The sequence below is a fragment of the Lucilia sericata genome, unplaced genomic scaffold (genome assembly GCF_015586225.1).
Source record: "Lucilia sericata isolate MDLA Ls3-8-SP2 unplaced genomic scaffold, ASM1558622v1 Contig000013F_arrow, whole genome shotgun sequence".
Taxonomy (NCBI): Eukaryota; Metazoa; Arthropoda; class Insecta; order Diptera; family Calliphoridae; genus Lucilia; species Lucilia sericata.
The window spans coordinates 164016-191853 of record NW_023994052.1 but is presented as its reverse complement, the minus strand read 5'-3'; the positions used below and the strand labels follow the sequence as shown (position 1 = coordinate 191853).

At 27.8% G+C, this 27838-nt stretch overlaps 1 protein-coding gene across 3 annotated transcripts in view; it reads left to right on the top strand.

Moving 5' to 3' along the window:
• The window catches only part of LOC119604549, a 160532-nt gene that overhangs the window by 115620 nt on the left and 17074 nt on the right, over positions 1-27838 (top strand). For 2 of the 3 annotated variants that reach the window (XM_037957239.1, XM_037957249.1), the window contains exons 3-5: positions 19212-19340; positions 21106-21365; positions 24068-24287. In XM_037957239.1, the coding sequence (XP_037813167.1) occupies positions 19212-19340; positions 21106-21365; positions 24068-24287 (609 nt within the window). Of the gene's footprint in view, positions 1-6897; positions 7424-19211; positions 19341-21105; positions 21366-24067; positions 24288-27838 lie in introns of those variants that run through there. The other variant, XM_037957230.1, reaches the window with a different exon arrangement.

The following is a 27838-nucleotide window of genomic DNA, read 5'->3' as shown; positions in this document are numbered from 1 at the left end:
CAATTTAATTTAATTCAATTAATTAATTTGAATTTTATTGAAAAATAAAGTAAACAGATTAACTTTTTAAGATTTTTTTAAAATATAATTAAAAAACAGTCTTTAAATTTATTTGTATACCCTTCACCTTTGTGAGAAGCGTATATATAAGTTTGTCATTCCATTTGTAATTTCTATAATATAATTTTCCGACCACATAAAGTATATATATTCTGGATCCTTATAGGTAGCGGAGTTGATTAAGCTCTGTCCGTCGGTCGGTCGGTCTGTCTGTCCGTCTGAATGTTTGTTGAAATCAGTTTTTAGAGGATACCAGATATCGGTGAGATCCAAATCTACAATAATTCTATTAGACATGGTTTCGAGAAGATCGTTATTTAAAATCAGCAAAATCGGTCCATGAATACCGAATATATGAGCAAAAATCCGAGACAACCTCTAAAAATTTCATAAAAAATTTAGATTTTTTATTCATGCTCAGACAGAAACTGCAAACTACAACAACAAAACACATAATCATACGATAATTTTTTTATTGTTTATTAAAACAAAGCTGAGTATGATGTCACGTTATGAACCAAGCAGTATGTTGTTATTGGCTAGAAACATGTAATTTAGTATGTAGAGCCCGGATTAGGTGCGAACACATAAAAGAGGATTATCTATAATATTGAACCTATAAACATGAAATTAAGCATGTAGAGCTCGGATAAGGTGAGAACCTATACAAGGGGACTTTTTGGTACATTTTCGTTCTTCAAAAGGTACTTTTTGAATTTTCTATAATATTAACCCTAGAAACTTGACATTAGGTATATAGGGCCTGGATTAGGTGAGATCCTATAAAAGGGGACTTTTTGGTACTTTTTCGTTCTACAAAAGGTACTTTTTGAATTTTTTGCAATACTGAACCTAGAAACATGAAATTTAGCATGTAGGGCCCGGATTAGGTGAAAACCTATAAAAGGGGACTTTTTGGTACTTCTTCGTTCCACAAAAGGTACTTTTTGACTTTTCTATAATATCGAACCTAGAAACACGAAATTTAGGATGTAGGGCCTTGATTAGGCGAGAACCCATAAAAGGGGACTTTTTGGTACTTTTTGGTTCTACAAAAGGTACTTTTTGAATTTTCTATAATATTGAACCTAGAAGCATGAAATTTAGCATGCAGAGCCTTGATTAGGTGAGAACCTATAAAAGGGGAGTTTTTGGTGCTTTTTCTTTTTACAAAAGGTACTTTTTGAACTTACTATAACATTAAACCTAGAAACATGGAACAAAATATGTAGAACCCGGATTAAATGAGAACAAATAAAGGGGACTTTTTGGTACTTTTTCGTTTCACAAAAGGTACTTTTTGAATTTTCTATAATATTTTACCTGGAATCATGAAATTAAGCATGTGGATCCCGGATTAGGTGGGAACATATAAAAGGGGACCTTTGGTACTTTTTCGTTCTCTAAAAGGTACTTTTTGTTATATTCTATAATATTGGAGCAAGAAACATGAAATTTAGTATTTATAGTGAGAACATGCAAATTTATAGTGAGAACATACAAATCTGAAGGAAACGATTTTTTCAACTTTTTTTCTATGAATGATACATTCTCTGGTTCTTATGCACATATGCAACACTCTGATTGATCGAAAATCTATAAATGGATACTTTTGCGATTTACAACTGGTATTTTTTGATTTTTTGTACTGACTATTCTATTTAACACATCATGGTGAAGGGTATAAGATTCAGCACAGCCGAATATAGGACTCTTACTTGTTATAAGCTCGGGTTGGGTACAATGGGATTATCCATGTATATCTTGATAATTCTTTAAGTCTGTACTTTATGGTAAACATTTTAGAATGATTATAATTATAATAAAATCATTTGACATTGCGACAACATTTTTGGTGAATAGGGATTAAATTGTATATGTTAGAAAAAATTCCAATAAATTGTTAAAAGAGTACACCGAAAACGGCGACTTACAGAGAATTTTAATACATTCGATTTTTTCTGCAGGAAGGTAATACAAATTTTGGTTTATTTTTATACCATCCACCACTATCAGGTATATATAACTTTCATTCCGTGTGTAACACCAAGAAGTATTCATCTGAGACCTAACAAAGTATATACATATATTCTGGGTCCTTATCAAATTCTGAGTCGATCTAGCTATGTCCGTCTGTCCGTCTGTCTGTGTAAAACACGCTCACGATAAAACGAAGCAATAGAATTTAACCAAATTCACCCAAAATGTTCTCCATTTTCCTAAGTTGTTTGGTATTGAAAATTAACAAAATCGGTTCACATCGGGAAAAGATATGAATCTAAATTTAAAAGGACTCCGGAAAACAGTATTTTTTTACACATTATAATGTAATTTTCACAAAAACTGTACATTAGAATATCATGAAAATCACCACAGATTGGTTTCTATATGAAAGCTTGATCCCTGTTGAAAATTGGCGGAATCGGTCCACATCTTCATATATCTCCCATATAAATCTACAAATTCCCGGAAAATCAGTTTATTTTTAAAACCAAAAGAAAACTTATTTAATATTAAAGTTGCTGGTGGGGGTATTTGAGATTCGGCTCAGCCGAATATCGATCTCTAACTTGTTTAGTTATTTGTATTGTTCCGCTGTAGCCATAAGAGCACAGCCGAGATATCGCGTATCAAATGTTCATTAAATTTACCCTCAACATGATACATTTTGCAACAGAAATTATAAATTTATTGATTTTAGTGGTGATTGTGTTTGATTCCGAAAAATATTATTTGCTATCCATAATCGTTCTACTGGACAAGATATTGTCTATATTTCAATATTTAGATAAAATACGTCATACATAAATCTTATACGATGTTGATTATTGTACCAAATACTACGATCGGTCTCTTATAGGTCTCAAATTAAAATGAGTTCTTCTGCGAAATTCATGGCAAAATCGCACATAGAGTAAAAAAGATTTCATCATTGAGTAGAATAAATTTTAAAAAACAATGTTGCTGAAAGACTGATTTTAATAACTTTCTTTTTCATAATCACAGTTATTTGATTCTTTTGATATTTTATCCCATTTAACAAAACATAAAAAGGCAGCTTTTCTATTTCTTTTATCTCTGGTTAGAATTTTCACAAGTATTGCATGGGATTTGAATTACCAGGGTCATACTTGAAATATTTCGTAGTTATGCAAGTGTAAAAAATAAAAAAAAATAACCAAAACTAAAAGCATTTTTTTGTATTATTAAAAAGCAACAAGAGAATTCTTTTGTAGTCAGATGGCTATGTCCGACATTTACTCGTACTTATTCATGCATTAATACTAAAAACAAATAAATATTAAAGTTTTGGTCATTATTACGGTTTGTGCATAAATTTGAATTTTCTTTGTTTTCCATTGATTTGTAGTCTTTTGAATTAAAATATTAGAATTCTATAATATATACATTGGTTAGAGTATTGGCATCTGTGGGAAATTTGTGTTTCTAGAAATGATAAATACAAAATTGAAAATGTGACTACAAACATTTTCTATGAAAAAAATTCATAGCATTGATAACAAAAATTGTGTTGTCAGGACAAAAATAATGATATATTTTTTATTTTTACACCTTTTTTGTATTTCATAGTTGCTAACGTTACAAATTGAACGACATACAAAAGTTTTTGTAATATTACAAAAAACATATGTTATTTTTTTCCAAAACATTCCGGTTACATGTAATGATAATTTTCTAAAAACACGCACATTCTAATTATATATTAATATGTAATAATAATAATAAAAAATATGATTTTTCACACGTTATGTAAATTTATAAACATACTTAAAATATACTAACTTGTTTATAGTATAACGTCATGGTTAGTTAAATTTTAAACAATAGCTTATGAAATTTTGGAGAAAATAAAAAAGCTGAAGCTACCGCATCGTAAACATCCATTTTAATTAAGGACTCAGACATTTATTCCTCAATATTTTTTCATGTGTGATGAATTGTTGGCAAATGTGATTTGTGTACTACAGGTGCAAAACATTTATTCTTTGGCGCTCATTAAAAACCACTTAAAATCCTTTGAAGTGCTTTAGTATGTAAAACATGAACTCATTCATAAAATTGCAACATTCCATACCAGCAGCATAAAAAGATAATAATAACAAACAAGCAAAAAACTATAGTCGGTAAAGTTCGACTATATGATATTCTACAACTATATGGACTAAAAGGACTTGTTTTGGTCTTACGATGTTAATAAAATTGGTAAAAACGATTTCTTGAAAATACAAATGGAATCCATTTCTATTGCATTTCTTCTTAATACAATTGTTTCTCTTAGTTAGAAAGTTAGGATGTACTATGTTACATCAAATCCGAAGAAATACACCTAGCCCTCCATCGGGTATGTTATGTGCTTATTTATCAATCTCTTTGGTGGAAATCGAACCGAGGACTTCCGATTTGACAGACTAGAACACCTGTGTCCTTGAGAAATTTGGTGGAGGGATTTTTGTTGACATTAAAGTTAATTATCCCGAATTTCATTAATCGACTCAGACAATTATTCTAAGTCGATTGGTATACTTAAAGGTGGTGTCCTTGACTAAAGAGCGTCTTTTGATGTTATTCTCCTGATGTTAAAATTATAATATTTTAAATAAAATATTGCCAAACTACAACACATAAGCATTAATTTCAGTCCAAAAATTATCAAATATAAATTTAATACTTGTTGAAAAACTCTTAAAAACTATAAATTTTGATCTTCGAAAAAGTCTGAACCGTAATGGATTTATATAAAGAATGTGTGCATCAAATTTCATCAAAATCGGAAAGAGTTAGTTACAAAACCTATTCGAAAATTTCTCAAATAGTAAAATAACAAAAAAGCAGTTACAGTTACAGACGTAGAGAATGCATATCATTTAAAACTCACTTTAGCCCAAGATTGAGTTAACACTTTTTGAATATGGCATGTCGATATAAATAACTATATTTCTTTTAGGAATAAATAAATAGTATTTTTTATTAAAAAATTATTTTTATTTTAGTAAATTATTCGAATAAAACGTATATTCATCATTCGATCCAGTAATTTTTTAAAACTGAATATACTAATCGAATTAAAATAGAATTTAAAATGTTTATTCGAATAATTTTAAACACGAATAATTGACAACCTTAGTAGGTACATATTTTTTATGTTTTTTTTTTTTTTTTATGGAAGTTATTATTCCGATTGATTTGGAAAGTTTTATTTAGCTTAAGTTAGTATGTCGGATCTAAGGACCCAGAAAATATATTCTTTGGTAGTGGCTTAAAAATATTTTACATATGTCATTTAAATTCTTAAAAGGAATTACTATATATGGCTACAAAAATATACGTTGCATATGCAATTTATTTTAATTTCCTCTCTTATGCAACAACATAAAACGTATTTTTAAACAAATATATTAGTTTTACATATCATTAGAACTGCCCTAAACAATTAACTTCTATCTGTCAGTATCTTAAACTAACTAAAATAAAATCTGAAGCCAATCAGACAAGTATTTAAAGTAACCAAAATAAATAAATTTTAGAATAATCTAGATCAGTTCTGTTTTTTAAGGGACATGTCTAGTATACACAAATACTATATTCACATAAATTCATACATACACATATATGTACATATGTACATATGTATATACATATATTTTTATGTATGTATGTTTTTGCCATGTATTCATATTTTTTATGCTAAAATAAATATCTCAACCATGTGAATCAGGCAACCGTCCAAATAAATTTTGTGTTTCTTTTTTTGTGCAGTTTTTTTTTAATGAAATGAATGTGTGTGTATTTTGCATTTGTAGTTTTTGTCGATTTGTCTCGTTGTTATCAGTCGGTATTTCCGGAAATTAAACGAACTACATTTACAGTTATATTAAATGCACAAATTTTGTACAAAACCTCACTTTCCAGCAGTTTTTCAAAGAGTCAATATATCCTTTTTATACTTTAACATATTATTATGTTCGATATAAATATTTTAAATCGGGCGTCTATATTAAAAACTCTCTATATTATACGGCAGATGAAAAGAAGAAGAAGCCAAGAACATAAATTGTTGGTCCAAAATAACCAGTATAAATTTATATATTCAATATAAAATTATAAAATTTATTTTCTGGATAGTTTGCCATCAAAACACACATTTAATTATTTCGAAGTGTACGTTAGTTGTAGTGTATGAAGTTTGAGTTCAGTACTTACTGGGACATATATTACTACCTAGTTCTGGTTGGTAACCCCAAACTGCAGGGTCTAACGCATTACACATTCACAATCGCAATCGAACGCACACATATATGCAACGAATTCACGCAATTTCATTTATTTCCTGACAAAACACAGCGTAAAAGTGAATTAAAATAAACCCCAACTGAATAAATTGTTTAAAGTTGAAAATGCAAAAGAGTGTAACAAAAAACCCAAGATCCCTTTCAAGTTCTGACAGTTAAAGTATTAAAATGAATGTGAATTATTAACAAAGTATTAAGTGTAAAAAACAAAGTTTTTATATTTGTATTTTATCTCGAAATTAAATTTTATTGTATTTCAAGTGAAAAAAAAAAATAAAATATACAATAAAGATTAAATAAACAAACACTCAAACAAAAAAACAATAACAAAAAAGTTGGAAAAATAAAAATGAAATCTGATCAAATTTAAATAAATACGTGTATGTAATTGTTGGTTGCCGTTGTTTCAATCGGTCGGTAACGTAGTACAAATTTGGTTTTGATTTACAAAGATCTCGGTCCTGTATTTTTTTTTATTCGAATTATTTAAGTGCATTTATTGATGGAAATTGATGGTGATGCTGCTGTATCAGCTTATATACGATATAAAAAATCCTTACCGCCGCCATCATCACCATCAGTACGACCACTTTCCTGTACACAACCAATATTCGTAAATGATTATTATGTGCTGGCGAAATTTTACATACCAAACAATTTGGATTTTGAGCTTACTGTGTGGTTTCTTGTTTGGTTTTTGATGCCAAAAAATTTTTATAAAATTAAAACAACGCCTTCACTATCAATACTGTTGGCGATTTCGACATCGGCATCAACGTCTATATCTACATTGCTGTCATCCACCAGAATAACAATATCAACAGCAACTGCAAAAGTATCTAAGGCTACAGGAGTAAAAGTTGCATTAGCAACTACACATACACCGATAGCAGGCAAGCGGATGCAAAATCATCGGTATCCGCTGTATAGTTGGCGGTACATGACCACAAGAATAATGGAAATTTCCCAAGCAAAATGTTGGTTTACTCTAATGTTTTTCCTTGCAATTGATGTTGTAGCTGGTGAAATTATTTTGCGCATAGATCCTTTGGGTAAGAGAAAATTACTTTTAAATTTTCCATTATTTTCATATAATTTTTTCTAACTTTTTTTTAGTTGTTTTATTTTTTATTTCCTATTACAAAGCTTAGCGTGGCGGTTGTTTTTCGTTAAGTTTTTTTTTACTTTATCCTCCATATTAGATGTGTGAGGGGTTTGTGTGTGTTTGAAAAAAACTTAGATAGTGTCCTTAATGCAGTTTTTATAATCAAATTTAAACGTAATTTATGTTGTGGACATAATGAGATTTCCTTTTTATATAATTTTTCTTTCAAAAATTGGAATTAGTTTTTCAAGTTAAAACATAGCAAATATTTTTGTAGATTTAACCACAAAATATTTTTATTAAATAAAACAACTTTAATGGTCAACAAAAAATAACAAAAATACAAAAACAATTATGACTTTCAAAATGAACATTAAAACTCAGTGGAAGTGAACTGAAATGTGCAATTTTATATCAGTAATTGTTTTTATTAGTAACATTTTTATAAAAACGAAATATTATATAATATTATTACAATTGTAGATATGTATTTATTTATGTGTAAAATAGATGTACAATGTTGTATCTCATAGTATGTTTGGGTAGTAACTTTAGAAGAGGTATAAGCCATATCTTTGCAGTCTATTTGTTTAAATGTCGTGGGTCAAACAATGACACTTCTTCATATCGAAAATTTCCAATTTTGTATAAAAAATTTAAAATTTTGTTTAGAGTAAATATCGATAATTTAAAAGCATTTACTTATTCGAAGTACTTTTTTATACTCTACATGGAATAAAATTTTCAAAAATTCTATAAAAGTTATAACCCTAACGTACATATACATAGGTTTGGCAATTAAAATGCACAGAATTTAAAAATACATATGTATGTTTTTTAATTTCATTTCGTATCCTATCTAGTTCTATAGTATGTACGCTAGAGTGTCCAATGGAAAAGTTGTAGCCCTTCTCATAAAGAAAAAATTGTGACCACATAAAACCAAAAATCATCATCTTCATTTTTCGTTTCAAGTGGAGAAATTTTTACATTGTGAAATTGCACTGTTTTTATTAACGACGTATACGTGTTAATGATTTCTTGATATTGCAAATATTATGTATACGCCTAATTTGAAAGTAAAACAAATCAACCGTTTTTTCGGTTAACCGAAAATTTACCATTTCTAGAAAACCGGTTTGTCGGTTAACCGAGCATAAAAAACCGGTTAACCGAAATGTTTGGAAATCTTTAAAATATTATAATATTTAGTTGAAAAATGTCATTTTGAGAAATATTATGGATTACTTAATAAGATATTTGCACCTTTTAGTATAGATACATATGTACATTAATATATCATTGAATCCTTAGGTATATGGAAGTTGCCATAGGAGGGAAAAATTGACCTTTGAATATATAATGCATCTATATCAATAAAAAAATGTATGTCCAGGACTATTAAGTATAAATAGTGTTCAGGCTCGCGATGATTCATCGGGAACGGATGTAGACGACGACTGTCTCGACATAGACATTGAGCCCCTGCTTTAATTGTGACCTCCCTTCGCTAGCTACGCCTGTGGTTGTTCAAATTACTGTTTTGAGAACGTTTGAGAAACTTCTCGATTTCTATTATACTCACGCAGTAAACAAGTAAGTTCATCCTGCATTTTATCATCAAAGTTATTTATTCGTCTTAATAAATAACAAATTTCTTCATACAATGGTGGGAATTTGTTTAAACGGGTTATTTTTATAATTTAAAAATTTTGTAGTTTATTTTTGGCCCATAAAGAGATTATTATTGTTTAGGTGTCAAAATTTTCGTAGTTTTTAGGATATACAGAAAAATAATTAAAAAATAGTTTGGCATGTTTATTTTGGAATTTATAAACGACTTATAATGCACTAAAAATCGTTGTGACCAGAAGAAATACTTTAACAAAAATGTTAATTATTCATTTAATATGAGATATCTCTACATCGCACAAAATGCATCCCTGGCCATAAGTTTGCATATTTACAATAATGTCAAATATTTCAAATACACATACCTAAATAACATTTTGTAAATATAAGTCTGAAATGATAAACCAGCATATCCTGCCATAAAAAGCTAAATTTAGCAACGTGGTCTACAAGGGCTTGTAAATATTTTCCTCAAGATTTATAGTATATAGCTTATACTACCATGTGAGTAGTCTTTATCAAAATTATACAAAATTTAATACAGGCGTTAATCCAACTTTACAACAATTACTTTTTTAGATGAATCTTTCTCATTAAAGTTTGAAGGAAGGATTGTATATTGAAATGCCAATTGGACATGGTATTCATAAGTCCTTAAATATTAGTTTTTTTTAAATAAATTTCTAAATTTCACTATATATAAGTGATACTAGAGATGAAAACTTTCCATATCGGGTTAGATTTCCTTTCAAATGGGCTTTGAATATTTTTTAACTTTTTACACGTTGTAATTTCTGCCCCTATTCGTCTTTTTATTTTAAAGTTTATATGTTTAACTAATGCTATTTTATGCTGAAGGCTTCAACATTATTTTAGTTATATTTAACTACATATTTACATAAAATATTCATTGAGATTAAAATCTTAACCATAATTAAAATTTCAAAAAATGTTTCACACATTTCAACAGTTGTCACTTTTCCTTTAAATCATTTTTTGTAACTTAAATAACAACTTCTTCCTTTTTTTCTTTCCACAGAAGCTCCCCTAAAAAATATTTTAGATATTTTGTTTATTTTTCGTCCTTCTTAAATATGCATAACCTTAAAACAAAAACCCTAAAATTTAATTAATATTTAAATCGTGTTGACATGTATGTGTGTGAGTGTGTATTTAAATAGGACCTATATTTTAATTACTATAAGTCTTTCAGTAATTTTATCTCTCTTCTTTTAAATTTGTTCAAATTATTTTCAAATATGTTAAATTTACGAAGAAAATATAACATACAAAATAACAACCATTGCAAATTAAAAATTTTTGATGTAAATTATTTATTCAAATACAATAGTTAGTGGAATTTGTTATTAATATTTCTTTGCTTAGATATGTATAAATATAGTTCTGTTGAAGTAATTAATTATTCGTATATGAACTAGTAGTTGCCAAAAGCAAATACGTGCTTAATTGAATTTAAAATTAGTTTAAAGCAAATTGTATTATTTAAAAATAAATCAGTTTAATTGCATTTAAATAAATTAATTCTTAAAAATTTGTTTATTGCTGACTAATGTACGTACATACATATTAGTAAATGAATTATTCACATTAAATTTTCCTACAATCCATTTTTCGGCCAATACTGCAAATATAAATATTATTTTAGATTGAAAATTTTTTATTGAGGAATTAAAATAGGTATAGGAATTAAAATTTAGGACGATTTTTTTTTGGAATAAAGTAAGCTTTAAAAACTGCCCATTGTAATTAAAATAAATTTTCTAAATAAATTTGTAATAATACATTTGTACTTAATTATTAGCAAAATTTGTCGTTTTACCGAAATATTTCACATCGCAGGTACGGTAAAACTATAAGAGAAATTGAGTTCATTCTGTTTATGTTTAATTCTTATATACATATATCCTTTATTACATTCAATATAAAAAACTATAATGTTTTCAAATCCATTTAACAAGATCTTTTAAAATTTTGCCCACAGTCTACACCAAGTAAGCGTTAAAAAAAAATCATAAAAATTCGTATTTTTGTAAAATTTTTCCAAACTAAAAAAAATTTCTTAAATATGCTGCAATAAATTCTCGGGGCAAATTTCAATTCATTTGTGTTAAAATACAATTTAATTTCAATAATAGAAGTTGCTCAGAGAGAAAAGCATATTTTCGACCGAACGTAGTTTATGTATGGGGTGTATAAGTAACATGTTTAATACACATTAAGTATACGTAATCGATAAACAATTTTAAGTAATTGTTATTAATAGTTTATTCCGTTTATATATTGGACAGAAAGCATTTTCATGTTGCAAATAATTTAATGATTTTAACCTAATGATATCAGTTTATCGAGGTCTTTTGTTGAATAAAATCTAATGAAATTACACAAACATCTAATCACTTATAAATATTCCAAATAAGTAAAAATTGCACATATTTTTATAATGTTTGATTATTTCTCAGGACTTTATATCATAAAATATGTACTTGTAAGTTTCCAAGTGAAAGTTAATGGTATACTAGGTAGTTATATATGGATTCATATTGATTCAACTTAATTGCCAGCATACTGCAAGCTACCACATAACCAGGTTGTACAATGTTCATAGATCACATGTGGTATAAATTAATACAACCACTAATGCCACCCGCAATATCATTTTATCATCATTAAAACTTTACTCATTAAGCTAAAAGTTATAAAAGCATAATAAATGGATCATTCATTTGTTGATACAGTCATTCATTCAATTTAAACGTACCTACAGATATACATATATTTTATTTCTTCAATTTAATAGCCATCAATATTGAATCATTGAACAATTTGATCATTGCCCACAAACGGACGCTCTATGTGTATGGAACATTCGAGGTTTATACATTGTACACACATTTCTATATACAAAAAAATGTATATACAAAAGTAATAAAACAAATCATTTAAACAACACAATGGATATACATTTCGAATGAAAACTTAACATTAAATCGTAATTTCCTTTATTAAACCGTTAGCAGGGTATGTCCTGATTTTAGTATGAAAACTATAAAGTTCACATAAAAATTTTAGTTTTAGTATGAAGTCATAAAATAATTTAGAAGAGAAATAACCAACATAAATTGTTTATTGCGTTAACAGTAAGTATTGTATTTATTACCAATGTGTTGTTCAATTGAGTGAGTGGAAACCCTTTAGGTATATTATAGCTAATGTTTTAATTAAATATTTAGGTATTTAATTAAAATCCTCTTTTATATTGCATTTTCGCATCATTAAATAGTAAAATCTCATAAAATGAATTATGTATAAAGTGCTCATATAAATAAAATATTTGTTTATATCGACTTTAGCTAAACGAATATTTAGTAAACTTCTAGAAAAAAATTTTGTTACGTCTAGAATAATAGTTCTACATTGAATTTTAAACTCTAAATTTTAGAGTTACTCTGATAGATGGTTTTAGAGTCTAAAACCATCTATCAGAGTATCTTCTTAAGGCATTAAAGCCCTCCTCGTCAAAAATGAAATAGTACAAATCATGATTCTGTTCGAAATTGCCATGAAAAATATTTTTTAATCATACATTTATTTTTTTTATTTAAATAAATATGTCTATTTAAATATTTTATTGTTCTTATGGTCATTATTTATGCAAAATTACTATGTGCTTAAATATTAATAAATCTCAAAAAAAAATATCTTCTTATCCAAATGACTCATATCATATTTGCTATTTAATAATACAAATTTACATGTGTTAACTGTCCTCAAATAAGAAAAACAAATAAATTTTTCTCCGACCAAAGTTTTTTCTTTATACTGTTTACAGCGGACTCTGAATACATACATATTTCCACGTTAGTTTTGTAAACTATTCATAAAGTGACTGACTGACAGTTGTTTTAATAACATCATGTATGTATGGTGGCGGAACATAAAAAGTAAATATTTATTTTATGACTCAGTATTAAACAACCAGTAGATGGACAGCAAACTATGACACAAATATTTGCATAGAAAAACGGAGAAAATATCTTTAAATACATTTCCTTCCTCTAACGTGTGCTGTTAAAAGAATAAAATGAAAACGATTTACAAATTTATGTTTTCCCTTTGTTATGACCAGCTCTGTAAATATGAATGAATATAAAAAATAAATTGCAAGCAAGTAATAAAATAACTTTTTAAGAGAATTTCTTTTAAAAAATATTTATAGTTAAAAAGAAATAAAAACGAAGAACATTTTTATAACTAACAGATATTAAACAACTATTTATAAATTATTATTTTTATGTACACTTAAGCCTAGGCTTGCTAGACTTAATATCGAAAGGAACTTTATATTTTAAGCTAAAAGTAGTTTATTTATTTACTGCAGCATTATTTAAGGGGCGTCTGACCAAAATACGAAAATAGCCGACTAGATGATGCCTTACACCAACTACATGTATGGTGTCATTTCTTATAAATATAACAATATATCTAAGAGATTTTTGAACCTCAAATGTATCCTTGAAGAAGGAACTGAATATTCTTAAGCTAAATGTAGATTATTTATTGCAGCATTATTTAAGGGGCGTCTGACCAAAATACGGATATAGCCGACTAGATGATGCCTTACACCAACTACAAGTAGGGTGTCATTTCGTATAAATATATCTAAGAGATTTTTGAACCTCAAATATATCTTTGAAGAATTTGAAAAAGCAAACACTAGCACAAATATTTAACAGTTAGTGTAGGGTTTAAATATAATATACTTATAATATTTTTGGAGACATTGGTGTGCTTACTAGGGCATTAAAGGAAAATTATTAAGAACATGAAACATATCTACTCATTTGTTGTCTTAGTCTTAAAAAATAAATAAATAAAAAGGAAAAGAAAGAAGACGACTATCCGCTTAAGAGTATTTATACAGATTAAATTCATGATATTATTGCTTAAATTTTTCTTTATGAAGTAAAAAAATTAAATCGTCTTAAGAATGAAATTTTGTTTTGTTTCTGCTAAATGAGAAAAAAGCTTGAATCGTATTGAATTGTAACCAATAAAATAAAATGAGAAAGACAAAAAAATTAAATAAATAACAATAAATAATAATAAAAATGATAGCTCCCCATCTACTAACGAACAAATAAAAGAAACAATACAAACAGGCTAACAACAAATAAGCAAACAGACAAATATTACCAGAACACAAACAACGGCAATAATAAATGTAATAAAAGGAAATCTCAGTCGGTTATTTTCTCCATTTTTTTTTTGCGGCAATGAGCTTGATTGTACCGCAAGCCCAAGGAGGACATCTCGGCAGTAATGTCGTTGTCAGCAGCACTATATAGTCAGTTGTATTACTAACAAGTAGTAGCAGCAGCAGTCATAAAAGTTTAATAATTCCAATGATAAAAATGAATTACATTTCTTTTTTATTTATGGTACGATACATTGTACATATGTATGTGTATATGTACACACACACATTCTCACTTATTCATATACATATACAGACAAATAATAATATTTAAATATTCCTTTCCATCTTAATTTTTCCTTTCCTGCTTCCTTCAACAAAGTTTAGCCTTCATCATCCGTTCTGTGTAAAAAAGTATTTTCATAGCCTTCAAAAGGAAAGAAATCGTTTAAAGAATTTCGTACTTAAACTCAACTCATGCCCATGTTGTTGAACATCGATGATGGCAATGATTGTAAAAGAAAACATGAATCACGTCAGTGTCGACAAATTAACGATGTTTTATTTTTATCATAGTTACACACAGTAGGTGTATTCAGTTAATTTTTGTATTTCTTATAATTTTTTCATACTTATCAGACTATGTCGCAATACTTCTAAGGGAAAAAAATTAAAATTACTTGTGTAGGAGAACCATAGGCATGAAATGTGTCCTTAGTCCTAAAATAACACATTGGCCTTATAGAAGTGTAATTAGACCAATTCTAGCTTAAGCTTCAATAATCTTGTGGACTTCATTGGACAAACTGCAGGGAGTTCAGCGTAAATGCTTCTTGGGTATAAGTGGTGCCATGATCACTTCACCAACCAAGGTTCTGGAAACTTTGCTTGATATTCCACCCATTGAAACATATATAAGATATGAAGCGGAACTTACAGTCGAACGGTTCATAACTTTAGGCGAACTAACCAAAAGCTGTTATTGGACACCTCATTAATAATTCTGGACACATTTGAAGGGTAGACACAATCATTGGACTTATCCGACATAGAATATGTTGGTAACTTTGAAACACTGATCCCAGATAGAATGTCATGGTCAAGCGAATTATTAAAGCAAATACCCAAAAGTACTAACCTTGGTGGTTGAAGGGAACAAAAAATTAATTTGCTATTATTTCTTTGTGTACAACATTTTTAAATTCAAATGTAAGTTATATGCATATTTTATTATCAAATAATCCAAATCAGAGATGGAATAATTGATATTAAGGATGAACGAAAGTTATGGATGGAATAGCAGTTTTATTCTGTACACAAATTATACCATTATGCCGCTTATTTATAATTGACAGTAAAAACAAAGTCGTAAAATATGAATGGTCACTAAGCCAACAAAACAAAAAATAAAAAAAATAATATAATAAAAAATCCTCAACAAATATATAAAAAAAAAAAAACAAAAATTCACTTAACTTACACATTTTCAGCATATTATCCAATTTAGTGTGAGCATGTTTGTTAGTAAAATGTTGTAATACGGAATAAAAAATAAAGTGATAAAAAATGTGTATTAATTTAAACAAGTTACAGCCAAAAATTTTGTTTTTCTTTTTATTTAACTGGAATAAACAAAAAACGGATTTGATGACATGTTTATTTTGAAATTTCCTGTTGTTTTACATTTTTATTATTTTTGTTCGTGTCATCATATTTCTAAACCGAGATGAAGTCATCAAATTCAAATCAAAACATTTATAAATGTATTTATTTGACAAAATAACAGAAAACATAAAAATGATAAGTAAATAATTGTCATAACAAAAGCATTTGTTTATAGGCAAAAGCATTTTTCTAATTCGAAATCACATTTTTCTATTTTTAAAAAAAATTTAACGTTTATAACGAGAATTACATACGATTTATTAAAAAAATATATCAATGCCACGTCACAACATTTTTTATATATAAAGAAAGGATTCAGTTTTCCGTACATAATTTAATCTGAGGCGGTCTCAAACGAACGGATTGCTCGAATCAAGTACTAAATACTTCATTTAATTTGGTGCTAGCTATCAAGTACAATTTTTACTTGATAGCTTGATAGATTTTGTCATTTGACAAAATCTTAACCACTTAATACTTTTTTTAATAAATTTTGTGCTTAAGTTTGCCTTAGTAAAATCGTATGTACTTAAATTTTCAAGTACATTTTTAAACTACAATTGAGAAAAATAGATTCAGAATGTGATTTTTCGTTCTGTGAACACAAGGTACATTTTTAGTTTGATAACATTAACATGGATACAGAGACGGACAGTTGCTCATCGTACTATCAACTCAGAAGATACTAAAGCAGGTGGTATAAATAAATACTTATAAAGAAAATCATCAATGTAATCCTGTATGATAACACATATAAAAATACTTTCTACAAACGACCCTCGAAAAAAAATGATTTATGTGCTTCTTGTCAATATAAGCAACACTTTATGTATAAATTATAATTTATTTCTTGGAAGTGTAATCAGCGTATAATATTAAGCCGCATTAATGTATTTATTTCTGACTGAAACACGAAAATTTGACAGCAAGTGAAAAAATTAACGTCTCAATCAGCAAATACCTCGGCTGGTACATGGCTTTTAAGATTTTTGTGTTATTTTCAATATTAAGCTAATAAATAATTGTCCTGAAAATTATTTATTTCGTGCTTGTGTGCAAAAAAAAAAAATAAAACATTTTTATTACAGCTACGTTGCACAAAGTGATGTATTTTTTATAAGATTTTTAAAATATAAATTATGCTATTTGTTATATAAAGTAATTTGGTAGTAGAATAATTCGTAAATAAATTTATAACTGAAAACTGCTAAAAATCTATCTTCTTACTCATACCCAATATATGTCAATTATTTAGCTACAGCACTTTACTATTAATGTTATTATGATACTACCATGTAAAACTTAATTTAACATACATATGTATGTATGTATATATGTATGTATGTAAAAATCACAGATAATTGCAGTTAAAAGTTAGTTTTAAAATTAAGAATTCTTTTAAAAGCACATTAAATCTGCTCTGTATAAGCGTTATTTTCATGTCCACCAACAAAAATATTGCTATTTGATTGTTATATATTATTTGATCTGAAGTGTTTGGTATTAAAAAGGGATCAGTTTGTCGTTAAAAGCAAGCTAATGATAATATCAATTATCAAAATTGTAATATAATACCTTTTTCAATCGAAGAAATAATTATAAACACTTTAAATTAATTTATCAATTTGTATTTTTTATAATTTTATCAATCATTTATACGTTTTTAAACAGTCAAGAAAATATAACTACTTATGGTTAAAATGTTAATGTCTATTTAAGAATTATAAACTTTCTTTGCATAATTAACCAAAACAAAATATCAAAACAAAAGACCAAATAAGAAAAGTATTTCGACATTTCAGTTAAAAAATTAATTGAATCAATTAAATTAATTTAAAAATTCTCAGTCAGTTTCAGATACTAATGAATAAGACCAGCTTCTAGGGACAGGTCTAATGTATTTACATACATACATACTTACATATCTAGTGTAATAAATGCAAAAAAGATAGAATATCAAACTAAATTAAATAATTTTTCTTTCATTTTTTTCTCTTCTCTTTTCATATGTACAATTTACTTGCAATGGCTGATGAAAACTACAACAACAATAATGTATGTATGTGAATTTCAACAATTTGTTACATGAATTTTTTTTATTTTTTATATGGCTACGTATCTATGCGTGTTTATATGCACTATGGCACTAATTACATCATTTGTCACATCAAATGCATTGACACTGATTCCGGTCTACATCCTGATGCTGTTTTGTTATATTTCTTTTTCTATGCTTTTCTTGTCTCTCAACGAACAATGTATGTGTCATTTAATACATAATTTGAAATAATATGAAAAATTTGCATCTTCATCACTTGGCGTGCCTCTCTGGAATGGAAACCTAAACACAAACCTAAAACCAACAAACTTAATCCCATTCAATATTGCTCTTCTATGCTCTAATCTGTATTTGATGTGACTGACTTCAATATGATCGTGTGATATTGATGTTGACGCTTAATATTTCTCAACAACAACAACAAAAATAACGCAATATTATGGAATAATAAATGTTGCATAAATTCGATGTTGCTACTGTTTTTTGCCATTTTTCTTTAAACTTCGTTTAAATAATGGTGATTAAAACGAATGGCTACAATGAACACAACGCAACACAACAACCTCGTTGGGTTGATGAATGAACGAATAAATAAATGAATGAATGTTAAATGCACAACATGCATGCTGTACGTTTAATATCCATAAACTTTATTCCTCTCTGTCTCTCTTCCACTCCTCATGATGTTCTTTTTGTTCACATTCACCAACCAACTCGACGCATTGACCTCGTTTATATTTGTTAAACAAACATCATCATCTGAACACAAACATACACGGTTTCTATTTTTTGTTGTTGGATATGGTGTTGACGACGTTGACGTTTATTATGATGGCGCCTTCTGCCTGCTCCGGCTGATGCTGTCGGCCATGATGATGACGATGAAAAATATTGGCCATATTATTTGATCATGCATCACTACATTTGATTATGCCTTCATAAAAACATAAAAATGTTTCCACATATATATACACGCGCGCAAACACCTGTGAACATATTGGAAAATGTAATTGCAATACAAATACAAATATTGTGTATTAAATTATTTATTCAACATTCATACACGTTCGTATACACGCATATATACGCATAAATTATTTTTTTTTTCAATCTTTTTAAAATTGAATAAAAAACATTGATGACTTAACCGGATGTTCGGTGCAGCACTTTTGTCAGCAACACTGCGCACATATCAAAAAGCTGCCTGTGACACAGATCAAGTTGTAATTACATGTCCACGTGGCACAAGTATATCCATTGAATTTGCACAGTACAATAAGTTTATAGCCAAAGGTAAGTTGTAAAGTTCATCGCCAACTACTGCAGACACTTATTAAATTGATGCCATCGAACGTCCGAAGCAAAATAAAAAGTTACAGAGAAATTTATATTTTACTTTTTAATTGATCATAAGTGCCAAAATAAATTAAATTTCTTTTGCTTACATTGTGTTATACATATACAATGTAATATAATTAATTCATACAAAAGAAATAAAATGTTTGTTGTATTTAGGTAGAGTGACATTATAAATATTTTCTTCAATAGTGCCTTACAATTTATACGACATCAAAGAAATAATGTAATTCGATTCAATTAAGAAATAATGTTATGAGCACCTAAAGTAGGATTTATTTGGTGTTCTCTAAAAAATACATTTAAGTTTCCTGAGAACTGAAAAATTAGGGAAAAGTATCAGACTTAATTGATTCACCGACAAATTTAAGTAATAAATTAATGATAATTAACACCACAAATAATTACACAGGCCAACTATGAAAAAACTTTTTAAATAATTTTCACTAATTCTAGAATTATGTGGTATGCTGATCCCGAAAAAGTCAATACAAAATTCGTATCACCCACCAATTTTCCACATTTTGATGTTTTATTCCCCGTGACTGTATACTTGTGTCTCAAATCTTCAATTCTTTAATTTTATAGAAGTTAGAAATAAGAAAATCCATTCCGGAAAAATTTTGGACTATAGGACTACGTTAACTGGTGGCGCCAAAGGCTCTGAAGTCAAAAATGGTTTATGCAAAAATTTTGCAATTAAATTTTAATTTTTAAATCTTAACAGCAAATAAATGGAATATATATTCAAGTATCGTTCCTATAAAATATAAAATACAAAAATCGGTAAATAATTTTAAAACTTATGACAAATTAGTCAGATCATTAGCGTCACAAAACAGTAAAATGATAAATATTTTAAAAAAATTAACACATTTTTGGAAATATTCTAAAAATTATTTCGTTAAAATTAAATGTCATTAGATAGTACAAACCTTATCTGGGGTGTAGTCACAAATGTGAAACCCTTCAGACGGCAGTTTCAAAACTCCAATTTCATACCTTTAACAATTTTGTTAGCCAAATTTTAAAATTTTGAGAAAATCTCCATGTGACTTAAAAACAATAATGATAATTTTCCTAACTGTTATGCATCTAGTTAACCGGTTTTAGGAGTATTTTATATCCACCATTAAAAAAATGTCATTCCGTTTTAACATACATATCAAAATATTGGTCTTTAATATATTGTAAAGTGTCCTTCGGTAGGTTAGTGGTTAGTGTTCTAGTCTGGTAGACCGGAGGTAGTGGGTTCGAATTCCACCTGAGGCACTGGTTAACGAGCGTACAGGCGCGATAAAGGCCCAGGTGTATTTCTTCGGATTTGATGTACATATATACATCCTCCTTTCAAAGTAACTAGCTAACTAACTAATATATTATTATTAAATTTCAAAGGAAAAAATTCCATTAAATTTAGTTCAATAACATTTGTTACATAAAAGCGTATTCATTTGTTTGGCATCTAAACTTATCTATATGTATTTGTAACAAAGTAAATTTAAATAGAATTTCATATTCAATACACACAAGAATACAAAAAAATAAGTACATAAATTTTAAAAAATACAATAAATAAAACATTTTTGCTGATTTTGCGTATATCATTGTTGTGACAAGGCATTAATATTTTATGTACATATTTTTATTTTATTTTATATTGTTGGTATTGTTATTATTATTTTCATTTCAATTGAAACAGATGGCATAAGTATTGAGGAATTATGTCCTGCCAACGGTGATGGAATTGAAAATCGCACTAAAGCTAAACACTTACTACGTGGCTCAACGTTTGGTTCGCCCACACAAAAAGTACCCGCAAATCGTTATGTAAATGGTGCACATTTATCTGAAGTGGCGAGTCTGAGTGCTGTCTCTGCAGCGGATGCGGCAACAACCACCAGCACGGCTGACAATGATGATAATACACCAGAGAACTGCATGTGGCCAAATGCATTGCAGGTATTGTGTTTTTTCTACTTCTTTTTTGTTGTTTTATTAAAAATGGAAAATAAATAAATGAATATTTGTACACATGTATGCATACATATACAGATGTATATAAGTGTGTATAAATACACATACATAAAAGAAATAAAACATTTTGACATGACATCTCTACCAACTATGACATCAACGCATTTTAATCGATTAACAATCACCAAACGTAACATTCAGAATTATGTAAATGTCATTCAAAATTATCGTAACACAATTTAAATCATTGTCATGTCTACACACATGTGAAAGAATGAAAAATTTAACACTTTTTATTTACATATGTATCTATGTTATATACATATGCAAAAATTGAGACTACTCCGCATCCGCGTGTATAGAGTACTCCTCAATGAACTAGGACTGATCCAAGGCTAAGAAAATATTATTTTAATGTTATCTAATTGAGCTAAAACTTAACAGCAGTTAGTTTTTGACACTAATGAACAAAATAAGTACTTACTACTTACTACGATCGCCTGTAAATAAAGTGTTAAGTAAGTAGTTTTGTTTTTGAAAAAAAGAGCCTACGGAGATACGTATACTAATGATTCTAACAAAAAACTAAAATCGAAATTCGAAAACAATATGGCGTGGTAGAAAAGTAAATACTTACATATTATATTATTTGTAAGTCATTACTAGACTCTTTCTAAATAATGTAGACGGTATGTAGTAGTTATTGAAAAGAAAGTTGTTGAGTAAGTACAAGTCATTACCATGTTTTTGCAGGATATATACAAACTACATGACAATCTGTCTATACACTCTTACTTTTTAAAATATCAAACATTTGATTAAGCGGGTTTGCACACTTTTTTTCGGAAATATTGTCGGTAAATCTACTTTCGTTAAATCAGCCCCATCTACAATTCGATTAGTATTTGTATCGTATTCACCAACTAAATAGAATTTAAGCAATTGTCCGATTGCATTTTTATTTACATAAATACAATTTTTTTACATTACATTTTATTTACATAAAATACAATTTTTTTACATTACTCGTTTTACTTTAGAAATTCATTTTATAATGGATTCACATGAATATTTTAGTATTCGAATGTATTTTTACAATAAATGTTTATACATACATATGTATATGTAGACATATCCTTAAATAAATAATTTAATGGTCAGTTAACAAACAAATTGTTGGTAAAAATCACAGATTTTTATATTTATCTCTATAAGTATGTAAACATATATTTTATGCTTTTGGAAAGTTAATATTTTTCAACGTTTTTCTGCACTTTAGATATAATGATGAGATAAATTAATAAATTGTAATTCTAATAACTTTCTTATGAGATATCATTCTGTAAACTATAAGAAATTTGATTAAATACTGAAAATTAAAACGAGTCCATTTACACTAAATGGTGTGTTTTTTTGGAATTCAGATTGCAAGCCCCACTTACGACCAAATTCGGTTAAATAATTTGGCACTTTTTTAAAACGTACTTACATACAAATGAATAGTACTTTTCACAAAAGCTGAACTTACAGAAATTTTAACATGCTTAGTGAGGATGTATGTACATTAAAGGTTTCCAAAAAAATATCGATTTTGCTCAGATGGGTTTTTGTAGTATTTTGGATGGGTTTTTGTAGTATTTTGGTTACTAGTTTCTTAAGCTAACAGGAACCCGTGCCGAAAATCGATTTAAAAATGAAAAAAATTGGGTAAATAATAGGACTTTTTTTGATTTCTTTTGAAAAAAATTCAAACGTTCCTGAGCGGAGGGCTGTTATACATAGTTCTTATTATTTTTCCAACAGTGTATTTATTAAGGAATATATTCCTCCAATATTTTTTCCAACGAATAATATGTATACATGTTGAACATACATGTATACATATTGTGCAAACAAATAAAATCTAATAAATTTTTGAATGTAAGATATTTTTTATTTAATAAAATATTTTTCATAATAACATCAAGTGTTGACTATTTAACTTTAAAGTGTTTTTGTTTAAATTAATATATTAGATAAATAACTTTATCCTTTACTGTAAAATAAATTGCAAATAAAATAAATTCTCAAGCATTACGAACATTTTTTTGATTTTACATATGTATGTATTTGTTAGGGTGCTATTGTTTTCCAATATATTTATTCTGAGAGAATAAGCATTTGTCATACAAAATGCTGAAATATTTAGTTTAGTGAAAATGTTTAGTTTTTAAAAAATTAGATCAATAGCAGCTAAAATAAAGGTGGACCCAAATATAAAAATAATATTTTGATTGCACACAGATATGTATAACAAAATTACATAATAATATATGTTTGTAAATGTTTATATAGTTAGTTGTATACTATGTATATGTATGTATGTACATTAGACCGACTTATTAAAAATGGTACTGTATTTACCCTTCTCAATATGTACCTTGTTATGCCATAATAAGTTACCCAAAAAAATATTACAGGTGCAGCTCACAAACGGAAATTACTAAATCATATCACATAACAAAATATATTTTGAGAAGAGTAAATCAAACATCATTTTATTTTGAGTCGGTCTAATATATTCATATACATATGTATGTATTGTGTATGTCAGTTTTGTGTACTATTTAATTTTAATTGTTGTTTTTTTGTTCTTTATATTTTTATCGTTCCATTATAAACTGATGAACAAATCCAATAAACAAAAGTATTCACTGTTGCAAACAGTTGTCGAAGCTTGCCAAAAAAAGAAGCATTGCAAATTTAATGGTCGCCCACAATTCTATGGATTGGGAGCCAGTGGTGTGGGTGATGCAAGTGGTTCGAGTAGTTATCACAGCAGCAGTACAATTAGTTCGAGTATCATCAGCTCAGACCCCTGTCCAAAGAGAAGAAAAATTGTTGAAGTTGCATATAAATGCCGTCCATGTAAGTATCTAAATTTGTTTTTATTTTTGTAATGCCGCATGCACACATAGAGAGGGAGAAACAAGAGAGCCAAAAATATATATACTATAAACTATTCATTCATACTAATAATAATAACAATATAATAATAATCAACACCAGCACTCGTAGGGTACGGTACGTAAATACAATTATACGCAAACATACGAAACAGAACAACAAAAGTCATAAAAAGTTGAATAAACAAAATATCAAGTTAATTTTATATGTGCATGTTTTAGTTCATTCTCATAGTAGTTTTATACTTACACCTAAATACATACATACTTCTTTCTTACCCAACAGTTTAACAAGGGTCCATGTACCAATATTTGGTCAATATTTATTCCAAAATTTGAGTCAATGTATTAGTTATTATGTACAATCTATGCACCGGTGCCTTAAGATTTGTAAATATTAAAACTAGTTTTTATAAGACAATATTGATTGTACATTACACAACAAAATTTAAAAAAAGTCTCAAGATTTATGTTAAGATATGTATCTTGAAGAAGGAAGCTAATAAAACAGAGATTAAACCATTATTTTTAAGTCAAACAGGTTTTTTTCAAAACTTGGAACAAGAATCTCAAAAACCTTATGTAATGGTAATTCTGAGCCAAGATTCGATTCATCGTGGACCATTTTATATAACTTCTTAAAATATGTATATGTGCATATTGTCGTAAGTTCGGATCCGATAAAAAAAAAACGTATACATCATAGATATGAGTAAGGTGATTCTAAGAATGCAAAAACCTGACTTTTCATAACTTGAGGTACAGTACTTTTCTTCAAAACTGATTTTCTCCTAACTAATTATAATTATAAGTACTATTCCAACAATTAGCCCTTGTTACAAAGGCAAGTAAATCACTGGTCAATACGAGTTGCAGGGTAGTAGTTGTATACATTTACCTAAACAGTATTCTTTCTCGCACTCATACTTGAAGTCACACAAAGTGAAACTGTACGTAAAAGTAAAATGTCCTTTTTCCAACTGAGAGTAACTAAATAACAAACAAGCATCTATTAAAAGAAACTTTTATGAATACTAATACTTTTACAAGAACAACTTATATTCGTGCAGATGGCAGAAATTATTTTAAATATACAATCCCATTTGGAATTTTCTTCGCTTAACCTAATTAGTAATTAATTCCATATTTTCCTGGTATGTATATATGCCTCCAATTGTTATATTTACCGTAAAAAATATAGGAGGGATATTGATTTATATTTATATAAACAATATTATCTAAACGACAGCCCCTTGGGGAATGATATTTTAAACAATTTAGTTTTATTCATCCTAAATTTTTAATATTAAAACTGGTCCAAATCGGTCCACAAAAAAAATATTAAAATCGTTATCGTCACCACTAAATTTCCTATGTGGATTAAATTGTTTGTTTTGTTTGCTTCACCACTACTAGGTACTACCGTCTATTTTTTGGTCTTTTATATTGTCCTGTCACTACTGCATAAATATGTGTATTAAAACTCTTTAGAGTCAGACAATTTTAAGTTTAAGTACGTATTTTGCTTTTTGCTGTAAATGAATGTTGTAGCTATAAAAATAACAGAAGCAGCAACAACAACAAAAGTTAAGGTACTTAAGAGTGAAACTTTTAACAACCTGGTAGATAACAGCTAAATTCATTCATATTGCCACACAAACACACACATATACTAATAGAGGTACACTCATACATACATTCATACAAGATAGTTTTACAAAAAGTGATAATTTTTCTGAAAAAGTTTTTATACTTAATTCTGCATGTCTTAAGTGTAATTTGGTAAAAGTTTCATGCTAAATTTAATGTATTTTAATCACATGTGTTTATACAATTTACCTCTTCATGTTTGAATTCAAAATGGGCAAATATATTGACTAAATGAATTTGAATTCATAAAAAGGCTTATGAACTTCATGATAGGTTCGTATAAATTAACCTACTATGTTGTGAATTTCTTTACTTGGGCTATAAAAACTATCAAGGATTTACATACTTTTATATTGGATTGCTTTTTTTCTGATAGTAGCTCACTCTTATCATTACTTTTGGTTTTCCACTCTTTCATTAAATTTTTGTATGCTAGTTTCCCTACATTTTAGCAAAGTAGGGAATTTTTGAAAAAAACAGTAATAAGTAAGAAACATGGGTCAAAGCATAAAAATATCATTTTTTAAGGTTTTGCCATTTTTTTTCATATTTTTTATATGATCATCAAGCCTCTAGATGATTATCTAAGCCTTGCACTTCAAGTCTTCAATAAATATGTCTTTATTTCAAATATGTACTATTAAATTAATACACAATCATATTCATAAAAATTATTACATATAAAAGTGTTGTTTTATTTGACAGCATGATATATTACCCAAAGACCAACATGAAATATACAATTTAATATATTGCAGTTTTTAATTGTATTTATTCAAAAACTACTTCATTTGTTAATTCAAGTGAGGTTTTAATACTTTCAAAATACATACATATTTACATAAATATGGTAGTACCATGCATATGAAACAAATCTTAAAGTAGTGTTGAGTCGATGAAGTTATTATTATTTTTTTATTATTGCTGTTGTTCTAATAGAACTACCAAAATTTTCGATGAAAATTAAATCCCTTAAGCTTTTTTCGTCAGGATTTATGTCTATTATACGAGTACGAGTTCGACAAAAAGTATTAGTTTCAAAAGCAATAACACACAGTTATTTCCCTGCACAAACATACATTCAAAAGTGTATACACAGATCCACACATACAAACATATGTTGTATGCAGTGATGCCAAGTGTAGGGATTTTTCCCTTTTTGTAGGGATTTTTTTCAAAAATTTCACGTGTAGGGAAAAAGGGAAAGATTTCTTACTATTGTCAAATTGTAGGGATTTTTCAAATTCATAGTTTTTAACAACTAAAAATATACTCTTTCATGTATTAAACTTTTAAATTAAAAATGAAATCAGTTTTAAGTGTATCGTTAGTAAAAATTCCGCTTGTAATTTCTACAATATATGTACCTACATATCGCTACAAGACTGGCATAATCCAAAATTCGGCTTTCTTGAACTAAGGTCTTCAAAACATGCGACATACTAAAATCTTTCATATAGAATTATGAAATTTCAAATATGTCTATTATTTTCGATGTGAAATCGATTTTTTGTAAACGTAAAAACTAAAACCCACGTTTTTGTGAATATTAGACAACTAAAAATTTAATTTCAATTTAGATGAGAAACATATTAACCTCAACTATCTGAATCTGGATTTTTAAAACCCCTTGATTTGTTTAAAAGTTATAAAAAAATTGTTAAATGTCATTAAATATTCATATCCATTTTTCTTGAAACGACTTTTTGGATTATGCCAATCCTGTAGGGCGATATATTCTGACTCCTTATAGATAGAGTAGTCAGGGGCTTAATGCAGTAACTCAGGTAAAAAAAAAGGTAAACGCAAAAGTAAACCTTATTTAAAATAATTATTTTATGAAAATTTTTTTGTTGGAGGCAC